Here is a 16,018-nt window from a genome sequence, read left to right as displayed (position 1 = left end):
CCAGCATTTATTGCCCATCCCTAATTGCCCTTGAGAAGGTGGTGGTGAGCCGCCTTCTTGAACCGCTGCAGTCCGTGTGGTGAAGATTCTCCCACTGTGCTGTTAGGAAGGGAGTTCCAGGATTTTGACCCAGCGACGATGAAGGAATGGCGATATATTTCCAAGTCGGGATGGTGTGTGACTTGGAGGGGAACGTGCAGGTGGTGTTGTTCCCATGTGCCTGCTGCCCTTGTCCTTGTCCTTCTAGGTGGTAGAGGTCGGGGGTTTGGGAGGTGCTGTCAAAGAAGCCTTGGTGAGTTGCTGCAGTGCATCCTGTGGATGGTACACACTGCAGCCACAGTGCGCCGGTGGTGAAGGGAGTGAATGTTTAGGGTGGTGGATGGGGTGCCAATCAAGCGGGCTGCTTTGTCCTGGATGGTGTTGAGCTTGTTGAGTGTTGTTGGAGCTGCACTCATCCAGACAAGTGGAGAGTATTCCATCACACTCCTGACTTGTGCCTTGTAGATGGCGGAAAGGCTTTGGGGAGTCAGGAGGTGAGTCACTCGCCACATATATAAAGCATATGCAACCAGTTTGCACAGAAAGCTTTATGTTTCAATCAGAACTTCTATAAAGAACAACTCACAGTTCTATAGTGCTGATTATTTACTGCATGGCAGCCTGTCATTGTAGAATTCTCCCACCATGAAGGGCAGATTTGCAGCCAGAATCACACTTACAGCTCTCAGAATGGAGCGTCTTGCTCCTGTATAATGACTAACAGAGAAATGCATCTTTGGGTATAGGGAGGGATAAGGACAGTGGGATTAGACTGGGGAGATATTAAAAGGTATGGGGAGCGAGCAGGAGGCTGCGATTCGACTGGGTAGGATACTAAGCTGAGATGTGATTTGGCAAAAGTGGACTGGAAGCAGCTACTTGAAGATAAATCAGTGTCAGAGGCATTCAAAGAGGAGATAGTGAGGTTTCAGAGCAAATATGTTCTCAAAGAAAAAAAAAGCGTGGGACTCCTAAATCTAGAGCCTTCTGGACATCAAGGAGCATACAGGATAGGATAAGGCAAAAAAGGGATGCTTATGTCAGATACCGAGAGCTCAATACTGCAGAAAGCCTAGAGGAATATAGAAAGTGCAGGGGTGAAATTAAAAAGGAAATTAGAAAAGCAAAAAGAGGGCATGAAAAATATTGGCAAGTAAAATCAAAAGGAAAACCCAAAGATGTTTTATAAATACATAAAGAGCAAGAGGTTAACTAAGGAAAGAGTAGGACCTAAAAAGGTAACCTATGTGTGGAGGCAGATGACGTGGGTATGGTTCTTAATGAATACTTTGCATCTGTTTTCACAAAGGGGGGTGATGCAGACATCGTAGTTAAGGAGGAGGAGTGTGAAATATTGGATGGGATAAACATAGCGTGCGAGGAAATATTAGGAGGATTAGCATCTTTGAAAGTAGATAAAATGCCGGGCCCGGATGAAATGTATCCCAGGCTGTTAAAAGAAGCAAGGGAGGAAATAGCAGAGGCTCTGACCATCATTTTCCAATCCTCTTTGGCATGGTGCCGGAGGACTAGGGGAGTGCTAACATTGTTTAAAAAGGGACAAAGGGATAGACCGAGTAATTACAGGCCAGTCAGCCTTACCTCGGTGGTGGGCAAATTATTGGAAAAAATTCTGAGGGACAGTATTAATCGTCATTTAGAAAGGCACGGGTTAATCAAGGACAGTCAGCATGGATTTGTAAAGGGAAGTTCTTGTCTGACTAACTTGATTGAATTTTTTGAGAGGGTAACAAGGAAAGTAGATTAGGGTAGTGCATTTGCTGTACTATACATGGATTTTAGCAAGACTTTTGACAAGTTCCCAAATGGCAGACTGGTTAGAAAAGTAAAAGCTCCTGGGATCCAAGGGAAAGTGGTAAATTGGATCCAAAATTGGCTCAATGGCAGAAAGCAAAGGGTAATGATCGACGGGTGTTTTTGTGACTGGAATACTGTTTCAAGTGGGGTTCCACAGGGCTCAGTACGAGGTCCCTTGCTTTTTGTGGTATACATTAATGATTTGGACTTAAATGGAGGGGGCATGATTAAGAAGTTTGCAGATGTTACAAAAGTTGGCGGTGTGGTTGATAGTGAGGAAGAAAGCTGTAGACTGCAGTAAGATATCAATGGACTGGTCAGGTGGGCAGAAAAGTGGCAAATGCAATTCAATCCGGAGAAGTGTGAGGTAATGTATTTGGGGAAGGCAAACAAGGCAAGGGAATACACAATAAATGGGAGGATACTAAGAGGTGTAGAGGAACAGAAGGACCTTGCAGTGTATGTCCACAGATCCCTGAAGGTAGCAGGACAGGTAGATTAGGTGGTTAAGAAGGCATACAGGATACTTTCCTTTATTAGCCAAGGCATAGAATATAAGAGCAGGAAGGTTATGCTGGAACTGTATAAAACACTAGTTAGGCCACAGCTTGAGCTCTGTTACAGTTCTGGTCACCACATTACAGGAAAGGTGTGACTGCACTAGAGAGGGTACAGAGGAGATTTACGAGGATGTTGCCAGGACTGGAGAATTTTAGCTATGAGGAAAGATTGGATAGGCTGGGGTTGTTTTCAGTGGAACAGAGGAGGCTGAGGGGAGATTTAATTGAGGTGTACAACATTATGAGGGGCCTAGATAGAGTGGATAGGAAGGACCTATTTCCCTTAGCAGAGAGGTCAATAACCACCCCCTGGTTTAAAGTAATTGGTAGAAGGATTCGAGGGGAGTTGAGGAGAATTTTTTTCACCCAGAGGGTGGTGGGGGTCTGGAACTCACTGCTTGAAAGGGTGGTAGAGGCAGAAACCCTCATTGCATTTAAAAAGTACTTGGATATGCAATAGGTGCCATAACCTACAAGGCTGCGGACCAAGAGCTGTAAAGTGGGATTAAGCTGGATAGCTCTTTTTCGGCCGGCACAGATACGATGGGCCAAATGGCCTCCTTCTGTGCCGTAAATTTCTATGGTTAAAGGGTATGGGGAGTGAGCAGGCCATTGGGATTAGACTGGGTGGGATATTAAAGGTTATGGGGAGTGAGCAGGAGAGTGGGAATAGACTGGGTGGGATATTAAAGGGTATGGGGAGTGAGCAGGCCACTGGGATTAGACTGGGTGGGATATTAAAGGGTACGGGGAGTGAGCAGGAGAGTGGGAATAGACTGGGTGGGATATTAAAGGGTACGGGGAGTGAGCAGGAGAGTGGGATTAGACTGGGTGGGATATTAAAGGGTACGGGGAGTGAGAGTGGGATGAGACTGGGGGGGTTCATGTGGAGAAAAATAGCAACATGGAGCTGATGGGCTGAATGGCCTGTTTCTGTGCTGTAACATTCTATGATTTACTGTTTAAAGAGGGTTTGTAACTATTATTAATTCAAAGAAACCTTTGACACTCTCATTGTAAAGCAGCCTGGAGTGAAGATTGACATTGTGTGGGCAAAAAACTGTATCCAAAATGGAAGTCTTGTTTTTAAAAAAAAGTTTAAATTTCTTATTTGGTGATTCAATAGGAATGTAAACAAGGTAACAATATAAATAAAGGTGAATATCACTCACACCACAGAACGACGCGAGAAGTCAGATTTCAGCAGAGTGGTGATGCAGTCCCTAATAAATCCCACAGCCAGAAATTTAAACTAGCAGACACATTGTTACAGAATCATAGGGCACCATCTCATGGGAACGTATCCCAGGCTCTCCACCGGGAAAAATCACGGAAATGAAAAAACATTGAACAACAAACTCGGTCCCAGAACTTACATCATCAAACTTGTCCTTCAAAATCTGCATTTTTTTTTACATGAACAGGCAATTCTAAGGACTCCCTGTATAATACTTCAAGCTTGCTCCTTACTATTCCACAAAGAGTCTTGTAGAGATAGCCCAGTAAGCTAATCTTTACAGAACACATATAAAATTTCTACATCCCAGCCCTGATGATTCTGAAAGAGCACTTCCCATTTGTCTCAGTCTGCTCAAGGAGAGGGGAGATCTTACGACTTTATCCTCCCAGCGGGGAGCGCGTACACACAGACACGGTACAAAAGATAAAGATAGATAGGTTCATTGGGAACGGTGCCTCGATGGGGATGCAAGTTAACGTTTGTCTTGTCCTCATTAATCTGCGATGCCTCATTCACCGTAGAACTTGTTGATCGTTTAAATACAGCTTCAAATGCAGAAAACTGCTTTTCTTCAGAATCATTTCTCTGGGCAGAGCTTTCAAAATAGAAGCAACACAAACAAAGGAAGAATGTTGTTTGAAAGCTGGGTAAAGTCTCACTCCGATATAGTGTTTGGCACCATCTGGTGGTGACAGTCCTGTGAATGAACTGCTGAAGTCTGTATTATGAGTGTATCTGAATCCATGCAAACTGATCACAAAATGATGAATTCCCCATGAAATGTTTGTGAGACAATTGCAAAACATGCAGAATAATAAAATTATATATAACATTTAGACGGTTTTACTGGTGATCTAATGTTGGGAAAGAAATCTCAGAATACTGAAGTATAGATCGTGTGATTGGTCTCCAGGAGTCATGTAAATAACCTCATCAGCATTCAATCATCTGCATATTGCACTACAGTGAAAATAAAAAAGTGTACCTGGATAAACCAGGCCCATTTTTGGTACGTTCTTCCTATTAGGTTCCTTTCGCTGTTACAGATCTACTTCCCGTGTCCCTGCAAAGGGCACTCTAAGACCAGACAGCAGGAAGCAAGTGAACAGGGACAGAGAATCTCGCACCTTTCCCCTCGGCGAGAAGGTACCAAGCTTCTGCTGTCCCCTTTCCACAACAGTACAGCTAACGGGTAGGGATTCCCAACTGTAAATGCTCGCTGGCGCTGTACCCTCGGGCACAAGTCTGCCACACAAGTACAAAAAGTGGGAATCACCCTTACAAAAAAATGCTATTACTTAGATTTTAACGGGTAATCTAAACAATATCATAGCAAAGTCCTGGTGGTGCTGTGATGTGATGTGGGATTCCCTGCATAGGGAGTTCCTGGAGATGATGGGCAGGTATTCCTCTCATGGAGCTTAGGCGCATGAAGGAAAACGGGAAGGGGAGGGTCACGAACCCATACCTGCCTGATTTCCCTCCCTGCCCAGATGGTCCTTTACACCCAAACCCAAACAGAGGAATATCCGCTCTCACACGTAGAGCTCAGCTTCATTCAACCTGACCCTGCATCCAATTCACAATTGTTTTTCCCTTTCAAAGCCTCTTCAAATTGATCAATGGCAAACAGTTTACATAGGGTGTCTGCTACTTACCTCATCATCAGCCTGGAGATGCTTTTTGGCAAATTCGTACATCTGCAGCTGAAATCTGGTCTGGTTGTAATATCGCAAAGCTTCCTGCAAATTAACAGTGGAATTAGAGAACTTTTACACTGACATTTAATACCCTTGATCAGTGCAGTGTTCAGTGATTGGTGAACGCACAGTAATCCAATCAGGTCAAATAACTGCAGTCACTGCGTCCCAGAAGTAATTCACTACATGGAGTGCGTTGGGAAGTTTTGATGGTGTGACGAGGCATTGCATGATTGCAAACATCTGTTGTTTTCTGGGCCTTCCAAGTTACTGCAATATCCTTTTATTCAAGGAGGCACAAGAGATCATTGACCTGTGAAAAACCTGTTCTTCATAATATTCTCAAAAATCCCAGAGTGGGGAGAACTCGAGATTATTTCTGATACAACATGCATTTCACTGTTCTTCCCTCCTCCTCCCACTTGCTTATCCCTCTCTACCCTTCTTTCTCCCCCATCTCCCTCCCAGACTCTGTCCTCCTTTTCTTTCCTTTATCAACCATATGAAACTACATCATTTTATATTCTTTTCTCTCTGATGACTTGACTCCCCACCCCACTAGTACAATCAAGTTCAGATTATCGTCACATGTTTTCACAGTTGGTAACGTACTGGTCTAGGCTGGAAATCTTCATCAGTCAGGCCCCATTTCTCCTTATGGTATTGGTAATACACCAAATTCTGCTTCATCACCGAATCTTCGGGATCAAAGAGCAAGTAGGTTGCTACACATGGGGCTGCATTCTTCATATTGTTGACTGCAAAACACACAGGTCACAGTTAAGACCACGGCATTAGATTTACATAGTGCAGGGGGGTCCATGGTCCCAGTTACTGTCACTGGTCACCGTTAGTTACAGATCCAATGCCACTATTCCAAAGAGTTCCTGGTGTCCTGGGCCAACACACCTCCATCAACAGACATCACCAAAATCACAGCAGGTGGCCACCCATCCCTTTGCTATCTGTGGAATCTTACTGGGCAAAATGGCTGCTGCATTTGCCTACATTAAATGTCACTGGGGGTAGTTTTGACTTTGTGCGATGGAATAAAATGTGTGATAACGAATCGACAGCCCTTTCTACATTTCTCCCCATTATTATTTCCATTGCAGTCAATGGAGAGAGATGTAAAATGGGCTGTGATTTGCCGCTTTACACCATCGCACAAAGTCAAAATTACCCTCTCTGTATTTCAAAGAAATACATGAAGTTCTTTGAGACATTTGAGATAAGGAACTATATAAAAGCTAGTCAGGGGGCTATAAATTGGGCTGTGTAGTGCCCATTTTTTTTTTAAGGCACTATGCGGCCTCCTAAGGTCCCAAAATGGCATCCGGAATGTGCGCGCACGCTTCTAGCGTGATGTGAGCCGGATGCCGTCTTGGTAAATGCATTTGCACATGTGCAGATAATGAACGCCGGTACCGTGTAAAATAAGAAGATATGTGTTAAGATCAGTGTGCAACACTGATTTAAAGGGATAGATACCATTTTGGCACTCAATGCTTCAGCCAATGCACTGTCTTAACCATGAACAGCTGAACATGTCGTAGACGGCCTGGACAAACCCCACCAGTGCTATTTAAAGGGACCTTGCAAGATTAACATGTTAGTTGATGGATTATTGCTTCTGGCTGCTGATGCATTTGTACCTGTTTTTGGAGGTCTTCTATCCTTGAATACTAGGACTAGGGGACATAGCCTAAAATGTAGAGCCAGGACTTTCAGGAGTGAAATTAGGAAATGCTTCTACATGCAAAGGGTGGTAGAAGTTTGGAAAGCTCTTCTGCAAACGGCAGTTGATGCTAGCTCAATTGTGAATTTTAAATCTGAGATTGACACATTTTTGTTAACCAAGGGTATTAAGGGATATGGGGCTAAGGCGGGTATATGGAGTTAGGTCACAGATCAGTCGTGATCTCATTGAATGGCGGAACAGACTCGAGGGGCTAAATGCCACTGCACTTGCTGCCTCCTTTAACTGCAAGAAAGCGGATGTGTGTCAGTGAGTGTCCTGCAGGATATTTGAGTGATGTGCCTGTCATGGTTGAATAGCTGCCAGTGTGTGTGACCTGTGAGTTGTGGGTGTGCGGCTTGCAACAGTGGTAATGTGTGAGGGTGAGAGAGGAAGCATCTGATTGGAAGAGTTGAGTACTGATTGAAGGAGTTTGTTGGTGGGTGGGTGATGGGAGTGTAGTGTGTGGAGCAGTGGATGCGGCTAGTGGTGCAGTTGGTAGGAGATGCCAGTTCACAGTTGACCTCACTCACCTTGACCACTCGTGTCAAAGCATTGAACTTCTTCCTGCACTGCATTCATGTTCGTGGTGCTATGTGCCTGGTATTGACTTCGTCCCCTACTGCCTCTTGAGCATACGTCAGGAGGGCCTCTTGTCCCCCTTTGGATAAAGGTGCCCCTCCTTGTGTCCACTTCTTGCACCAAAGCCTCTAGTGCATCATAACCTTGGTGCACGCTCTCGCAGTCCTGGTACAAACTCAGGTTGGCTTATTGGTGAGGTCTGGCATGCAGCTTGGAGGATGTGGGATTTGGTAGTGTGCAACCTTTATTCAATATTTTAAGATAACTCATCAGTTTGTAAACACAGGGACAGAACCTGCATCTGTGTTTTATGTGCGATGTCTGATCTCCATTCAGACTCCGTGCAGACCTGTACCGTATTTTTTGCAAAATAAGAGGTGCAGGCTGCCTTTAAAGTAATAATTGATAATTCCCAACGAACATACATAGCCTTGAAAAATAAAATCTCCACAGGAAAGGTGACCCAACTGTGGCTAACTAGAGAAGTTAAGGATGGTGTTAGATTAAAAGAAGAAGCTTATACTGTCGCCAAGAAGAGTAGTAAGCGTGAGGATTGGGAGGGTTTTAGAAATCAGCAAAGGATGACCAAGAAATTAATTAAAGAGGGAGAAAATTGAATATGAGAGTAAACTAGCAAGAAATATAAAAACAGAAACTATTTCCGCTGGTTGGGGATTCTAGGAGTAGGGGGCACAGTCTAAAAATTAGAGCCAGACCTTTCAGGAGTAAGATTAGAAAACATTTCTACACACAAAGGGTGGTAGATATTTGGAACTCTCTTCCGCAAACGGCAATTGATACTAGCTCAATTGCTAAATTTAAATCTGAGATAGATAGCTTTTTGGCAACCAAAGGTATTAAGGGATATGGGCCAAAGGCTGGTATATGGAGTTAGATCACAGATCAGCCATGATCTTATCAAATGGCAGAGCAGGCTCGAGGGGCTAAATGGCCTACTCCTGTTTCTATATTCCTATGTTCCTAAGAGCTTCTACAAGTATATAAAAAGGAAGAGATTAGCGAAAGTAAACATGAGTCCCTTAGAAGCAGAGACAGGATAAATTATAATGGGGAATAAGGAAATGGCAGACATGTTAAAGAAATATTTTATATCTGTCTTCACTGTAGAAGACACAAAAAACATACCAGAAATAGTGGGGAACCAAGGGTCTAATGAGAGGGAAGAACTTAAAGTAGTTAATATCAGTAAAGAAAAGGTACTGGAGAAATTAATGGGACTAAAAGCCGACAAATCCCCTGGACCTGATGGCTGAAATCCTAGGGTTCTAAAAGAGGTGGCTGCAGAGATAGTGGATGCATTGGTTTTTATCGTCCAGAATTCCTTAGATTCTAAAATGGTCCCCGTTGATTGGACGGTAGCAAATTTAACCCCGATATTCAAGGAAGGAGGGAAGAGAGAAAACAGGGAACTATAGGCCAGTTAGCATCAGTAGTAGGGAAAATGCTACAGTCTATTATTAAGGATGTACTAACAGGGCACTTAGAAAATCATAATATGATTAGCCTGAGTCAACATGGTTTTATAAAAGGGAAATCGTGTTTGAAACATCTATTAGAATTTTCTGAGGATGTAACTAGCAGGGTAGTTAAGGGGGAAACCAGTGGATGTGGTGTATTTGGATTTTCAAAAGGCATTCGATAAGGTGCCACTCAAGCAGTTGTTACACAAGATTAGGGCTCACGGGATTGGGGGTAATATATTAGCATGGATAGAGGATTGGTTAAAGGACAGAAAACAGAGAGTAGGGATAAACAGGTCATTTTCGGGTTGGCAGGCTGTAACTAGTGAGGTGCCGCAGGGATCGGTGCTTGGGCCTTAGCTATTTACAATCTATATTAATGAGTTAGATGAAGGGACCGAGTGTAATGTATCCAAGTTTGCTGACGATACAAAGCTAGGTGGGAAAGTAAGCTGAGAGAAGGACGCAAAGAGTCTGCAAAGGGATATAGACAGGTTAAGTGAGTGGGCGAGAAGGTGGCAGATGGAATATAATGTGGGCAAATGTGAGGATGTTCACTTTGGTAGGAAAAATAGAAAAACAGAAAATTTTTTAAATGGTGAGAAACTATTAACTGTTGATATTCAGAGGGATTTGGGTGTCCTTGTCTGCAAAGCACAGGTTAACATGCAGGTGCAGTAAGCAATTAGGAAGGCAAATGGTATGTTGGCCTTTATTGCAAGGGGGTTGGAGTACAAGAGTAAGGAAGTCTTGCTGAAATTGTACCTAGCGTTGGTGAAACCTCACCTGGAGTAGTGTGTACAGTTTTGGTCTCCTGACCTAAGGAAGGATATATTTACCTTAGAGGCAGTGCAACGAAGGTTCACTAGATTGATTCCTGGGATGAGAGGGTTGTCCTATGAGGAGAGGTTGAGTAGAATGGGCCTATACTCTCTGGAGTTTAGAAGAATGAGAGGTGATCTCATTGAAACATGTAAGATTCTAAGAGGGCTTGACAGGGTAGATGCTGAGAAGATGTTTCCCCTGGTTGGAGAGTCTAGAACTAGGGGACATAGTGTCAGGATAAGGGGTCGGCCATTTAGGATTGAGATAAGGAGGAATTTCTTCACTTAGAGGGTTGTAAATATTTGGAATTCCCTACCCCAGAGGGCTGTGGATGCTCAGTCGTTGAGTATATTCAAGACTGAGATTGATAGATTTTTGGACACTAAGGGAATCAAGGGATATGGGGATCAGGCGGGAAATTGGAGTTGAGGCAGAAGATCAGCCATGACCTGATTGAATGGCGGAGCAGGCTCAAGGGGCCACATGGCCTACTCTTGCTCCTATTTCTTATGTTCTTAAAAAGTGCAGGCTGCCTTTAAGAGGTGCGAGCCACTCATGCGATATCTGGGCCCCTGTGCTGGTGAGAAGTCACTGATCAACGCAGCTAGGCCTGGCGCTGGAATCAGGTAAGTGAACAGGCAGCACGAATCTCACATGCTGCCTGCATCGGAACAATCAAGCATCGCGACCCCCACGCCCGGATTTGGGGGTTATCGAATTTAACCCCCTTTATCTTTTTCAATAATGGCTGTGAGTGCTAAAGTTACAGGAAACTTGTATTTGCACAATAATCACTTTGATTCATAGTAAGTGTGAATAAAAGATCCCAGGCAAAGTGAAGAGCAACATGGTTAATCACGAATCAATTTTCTAAAGCAAATCTGATCTACCCCAATGTATGTGAAAAGTCTACAGGCTGTAATGGTCTGAACAATCAATGTCTTCCCAAACGTAAATTCACAATAAAACTCAGCTTGACTGACAAGGAGAAATCTCTCTAAGACTTTTAAGATCCAAGAATCTCTTGCTGCTGTTAGTTTTCACAAAGTCTAGAACTTTAATCAATGAGGAATTTCAACCCTAAGTAAATATTTTCTTTTAGTTCAGTGTGTATATTTAATATTATGGATCATTGAGGAGCCCCACGATAACGAGATGAAGGCTAATTAAATACAACATCTGGTTAGAAAGAGCAAACAGACCGTTCTAACCAAATAGAACCTACCCTTCCAACGGAGAGAGTTTGAACAGCAACAAGGATGATTCCAGAAATTAGGGCCCTAAGGAAAGGAGGCTCAAAGAACTGAAAGGAGCACAGAGAGGGCTGGTCTCAGGCCTTTAAACTGCTGAGAAGCATTGATATTGTGGAATAAGGTGGTTATTTAAGGCGCATAATTCAAGTGGAAGTATACCGTATCCTCATGCTTTTATTATAAATCAATGAGGACACCTTAGATGGTTATATTTCCTGGTATCCTGGCTAATATTTATCTCTTAACTAACTTAAGTTATCTGGTTATTTATCCCATTGCTGTTTGTAGGACTTTGCTGTGCGCAAATTGGCTGTCATGTTTCCTACATTACAACAGCGACCACACTTCAAAAGTACTTAATTGGCTGTGAAGTGCATTGGGATGTCCTGAAAGGGGCGATATCAATGCAAAGATGCACAAACAGCAATGAGGTAAATGACCTGATAATCTGTTTTAGTGATGTTGGTTGAGGGATAAATATTGGCTAGGACACCAGGGAGAACTCCCCTGTTCTTCTTCAAATAGTGCCATGGGATCTTTTACATCCACCTGAGAGGCAGACAGCGCTTCGGTTTAACGTCTCATCCGACAGTGCAGCACTCCCTCAGTATTGCAGTGAAACGTCAACTTATATTATGTGGGCTTGAACCACGACCTTATGACTCAGAGGTCAGACAGCCAAGGCTGACACCAAAGATGGGTCCTTCCAGTGTCACGGGACGCGCCCGGCGGAGACCTGCTGCGCCGCCAGTGTCACGGGACGCGCCCGGCGGAGACCTGCTGCGCCGCCAGTGTCACGGGACGCGCCCGGCGGAGACCTGCTGCGCCGCCAGTGTCACGGGACTTTACATTGTAAACTTCACATTTAATTAGGAGAAGCAACTGAACATCAGCAAAAAAAGCCTAATTGTATTCAGTCACTGGTACGAAGTTTACAGGCAATTCTGCGTATATAATTATTTTAAACCAGTATCACTCTTCAAACCCGATTCACCAGTTAAAAAGTACTTACGTTTATAATAAGCGAACTGTAAATAGTGGTACATTGTAGCTACAAATTTCTCCACAAAAAACCCTCCAATGACTGGAGTTAAATTATGCTCACACTTCACTTTGCATTCCAGAACCTCAACGTAATGATCTGAAAATGAAAGAACATTGGTCTTAACTCAGTGACACTCTACTAGCATGACATCACATTTGGGCAGTCTACATTAATCCAGGTCTCGACCATTTCTGAACATCAATAAGCACTGGAATTTACAACAAAATAAACTAGAAAAGATTGGAATCCCTTTCCCATTCTTAATACTGAATTTCAGCAAACAACAACCAGATCAAGTGAAAAGTAAGGGGCGCTATACATTGTCCCAACATGTCTGAGACCCGACCTCAGAAAAGCATCAGAGTTTTGGGGGCGGGGAGACCACAGGAGTGGGTAGGGGAGGCCAAGAGAGGGGGGGGGGGGGGAGAAAAGAGATACCAAGAAGGGGGGGGGGGGGAAGAGAGAGACCAAGGTTGGGGGGGGGGGGGGGATGGAGATAGAGAAGAGAAGAGACCAAGGTTGGGGTGGGGGTGGAGATAGAGAAGAGAAGAGACCAAGAGAGAGAGAGAGGGGGGAGACAAGGGGAGAGAGAGAGAGAGAGAGAGAGAGAGAGAGAGAGAGTGAGAGAGAGGGGGTAGACAAGGAGAGAGAGAGAGAGAGAGAGAGAGAGTGAGAGAGAGGGGGGAGACAAGGAGAGAGAGAGAGAGAGAGAGGGGGAGACAAGGAGAGAGAGAGAGAGAGAGAGAGAGGGGGAGACAAGGAGAGAGAGAGAGAGAGAGAGAGAGGGGAGACAAGGAGAGGGAGAGAGAGAAAGAGAGAGGGGGAGACAAGGAGAGAGAGAGAGAGAGAGAGGGGGGAGACAAGGAGGGAGAGAGAGAGAGAGGGGGAGACAAGGAGAGAGAGAGAGAGAGAGAGAGAGAGAGTGAGAGAGAGGGGGGAGACAAGGAGAGAGAGAGAGAGAGACAGAGGGGGGGAGACAAGGAGGGAGAGAGAGAGAGAGAGAGAGAGGGGGAGACAAGGAGAGAGAGAGAGAGTGAGAGAGAGGGGGGAGACAAGGAGAGAGAGAGAGAGAGACAGAGGGGGGGAGACAAGGAGGGAGAGAGAGAGAGAGAGAGAGAGAGAGAGGGGGAGACAAGGAGAGAGAGAGAGAGAGAGAGAGAGAGAGAGGGGAGAGAAGGAGAGAGGGAGAGAGAGAGAGGGGGGAGACAAGGAGGGAGAGAGAGAGAGAGAGAGGGGGAGACAAGGAGAGAGAGAGAGAGAGAGAGAGAGGGGAGACAAGGAGGGAGAGAGAGGGGGAGACAAGGAGAGGGAGAGAGGGAGAGAGAGAGAGAGGGGGGAGACAAGGGGAGAGAGAGAGAGAGGGGGGAGACAAGGGGAGAGAGAGAGAGAGAGAGAGAGAGAGAGAGAGAGGGGAGACAAGGAGAGAGAGAGGGAGAGGGGAGACAAGGAGAGAGAGAGAGAGAGAGAGAGGGAGGGAGAGGGGAGACAAGGAGAGAGAGAGAGAGAGAGAGAGAGAGGGAGAGGGGAGACAAGGAGAGAGAGAGAGAGAGAGAGAGAGAGAGAGAGAGAGAGAGAAAGGGGAGACAAGGAGAGAGAGAGAGAGAGAGAGAGAGGGGAGACAAGGAGAGAGTGAGAGAGGGGGGAGACAAGGAGAGAGAGAGAGAGAGAGGGGGGTGAGACAAGGAGAGAGAGAGAGAGAGAGAGAGGGGGGGTGAGACAAGGAGAGAGAGAGAGAGAGAGAGAGAGAGGGGGGGTGAGACAAGGAGAGAGAGAGAGAGAGGGGGGGAGACAAGGAGAGAGAGAGAGAGAGAGAGGGGGGGAGAAGACAAGGAGAGAGAGAGAGAGAGGGGGGGGGAAACAAGGCGAGAGAGAGAGAGAGGGGGGAAAACAAGGAGAGACAGAGAGAGAGGGGGGGGAGACAAGGAGAGAGAGAGAGAGAGAGAGAGGGGGGAGACAAGGGGAGAGAGAGAGAGGGGGGAGACAAGGAGAGAGAGAGAGAGGGGGGAGACAAGGAGAGAGAGAGAGAGAGGGGAGACAAGGAGAGAAAGAGGGGGGAGACAAGGAGAGAGAGAGAGAGAGGGGGGAGACAAGGAGAGAGAGAGAGAGGGGGGAGACAAGGAGAGAGAGAGAGAGGGGGGAGACAAGGAGAGAGAGAGAGAGAGAGAGAGAGAGGAGACAAGGAGAGAGAGAGAGAGAGAGAGAGGAGACAAGGAGAGAGCGAGAGAGAGAGAGAGGGGAGACAAGGACAGAGAGAGGGAGGGGGGAGACAAGGGGAGAGAGAGAGAGAGAGCGAGAGAGGGGGGAGACAAGGAGAGAGCGAGAGAGGGGGGAGACAAGGAGAGAGCGAGAGAGAGAGAGGGGAGACAAGGAGAGAGAGAGGGAGTGGGGGAGACAAGGAGAAAGAGAGGAGGGGGAGACGAGGAGAGAGAGAGAGAGGGGGGGAGACAAGGAGAGAGAGAGAGGGGAGACAAGGAGAGAGAGAGAGGGGGTAGACAAGGAGAGAGAGAGAGAGAGAGAGGGAGAGAGGGGGGAGACAAGGAGAGAGAGAGAGAGAGAGGGGGGAGACAAGGAGAGAGAGAGAGAGAGAGAGAGAGAGAGGGGGGAGACAAGGAGAGAGAGAGAGGGGAGACAAGGAGAGAGCGAGAGGGGAGACAAGGAGAGAGAGAGGGGGGAGATAAGGAGAGAGAGAGAGAGGGAGAGGGGGGAGACAAGGAGAGAGAGAGAGAGACACACACAAGGAGAGAGAGAGAGAGGGGGGGGGAGGCAAGGAGAGAGAGAGGGGGGGAGACAAGGAGAGAGAGAGGGGGGGGGGGGAGACAAGGAGAGAGAGAGAGGGGGGGGGAGACAAGGAGAGAGAGAGAGGAGGGGGAGGAGACAAGGAGAGAGAGAGAGGGGGGGGGAGACAAGGAGAGAGAGAGGGGGGGGGGGAGACAAGGAGAGAGAGAGAGAGGGGGGGGAGACAAGGAGAGAGAGAGAGAGGGGGGGAGACAAGGAGAGAGAGAGAGAGGGGGGGGGAGACAAGGAGAGAGAGAGAGAGGGGGGGGAGACAAGGAGAGAGAGAGAGAGGGGGGGAGACAAGGAGAGAGAGAGAGGGGGGGAGACAAGGGGAGAGAGAGAGGTGGGGGAGACAAGGAGAGAGAGAGAGGGGGGGAGACAAGGAGAGAGAGAGAGAGAGAGAGAGAGAGAGAGGGGGAGGTAGACAAGGAGAGAGAGGGAGAGGGGGGGTGACAAGGAGAGAGAGAGAGGGGGGGGGGGGAGACAAGGAGAGAGAGAGAGAGAGAGAGGGGGGGAGACAAGGAGAGAGAGAGAGGGGGGGAGACAAGGAGAGGGAGAGAGAGGGGGGAGACAAGGAGAGGAGAGAGAGGGGGGGGACAAGGAGAGGGAACGAGAGGGGGGGGACAAGGAGAGGGAACGAGAGGGGGGGGACAAGGAGAGGGAGCGAGAGGGGGGGGGGACAAGGAGAGGGAGCGAGAGGGGGGGGGGACAAGGAGAGAGAGAGAGAGGGGGGGGACAAGGAGAGAGAGAGAGGGGGGGAGACAAGGAGAGAGGGGGGAGACAAGGAGAGAGAGAGAGAGGGGGAGACAAGGAGAGAGAGAGAGAGGGGAGACAAGGAGAGAGAGAGAGAGAGGGGAGACAAGGAGAGAGAGAGAGAGAGGAGGGGGAGACAAGGACAGAGAGAGAGAGAGAGAGGAGAGGGGGAGACAGGGAGACAGAGAGAGAGGGGGAGACAAGGAGAG

The 16,018-nt window shown here is 46.9% G+C and overlaps 1 protein-coding gene across 1 annotated transcript in view; it reads right to left on the bottom strand.

Annotated features, from left to right (window-relative positions):
- The window catches only part of crtap (cartilage associated protein), a 36,094-nt gene that overhangs the window by 4,939 nt on the left and 15,137 nt on the right, over positions 1-16,018 (bottom strand). Inside the window, exons 4-6 of the mRNA XM_067981870.1 lie at positions 12,249-12,377; positions 5,970-6,115; positions 5,316-5,399 (exon numbers count right to left, since the gene is read on the bottom strand). Of these exons, the coding sequence (XP_067837971.1) occupies positions 5,316-5,399; positions 5,970-6,115; positions 12,249-12,377 (359 nt within the window). The remainder of the gene's footprint in view (positions 1-5,315; positions 5,400-5,969; positions 6,116-12,248; positions 12,378-16,018) is intronic.

Source organism: Heptranchias perlo, chromosome 3 (assembly GCF_035084215.1).
Source record: "Heptranchias perlo isolate sHepPer1 chromosome 3, sHepPer1.hap1, whole genome shotgun sequence".
NCBI classification, from domain to species: Eukaryota; Metazoa; Chordata; class Chondrichthyes; order Hexanchiformes; family Hexanchidae; genus Heptranchias; species Heptranchias perlo.
The sequence above is the reverse complement of the archived record's forward strand: the minus strand, read 5'-3'. Positions and strand labels throughout refer to the sequence as shown.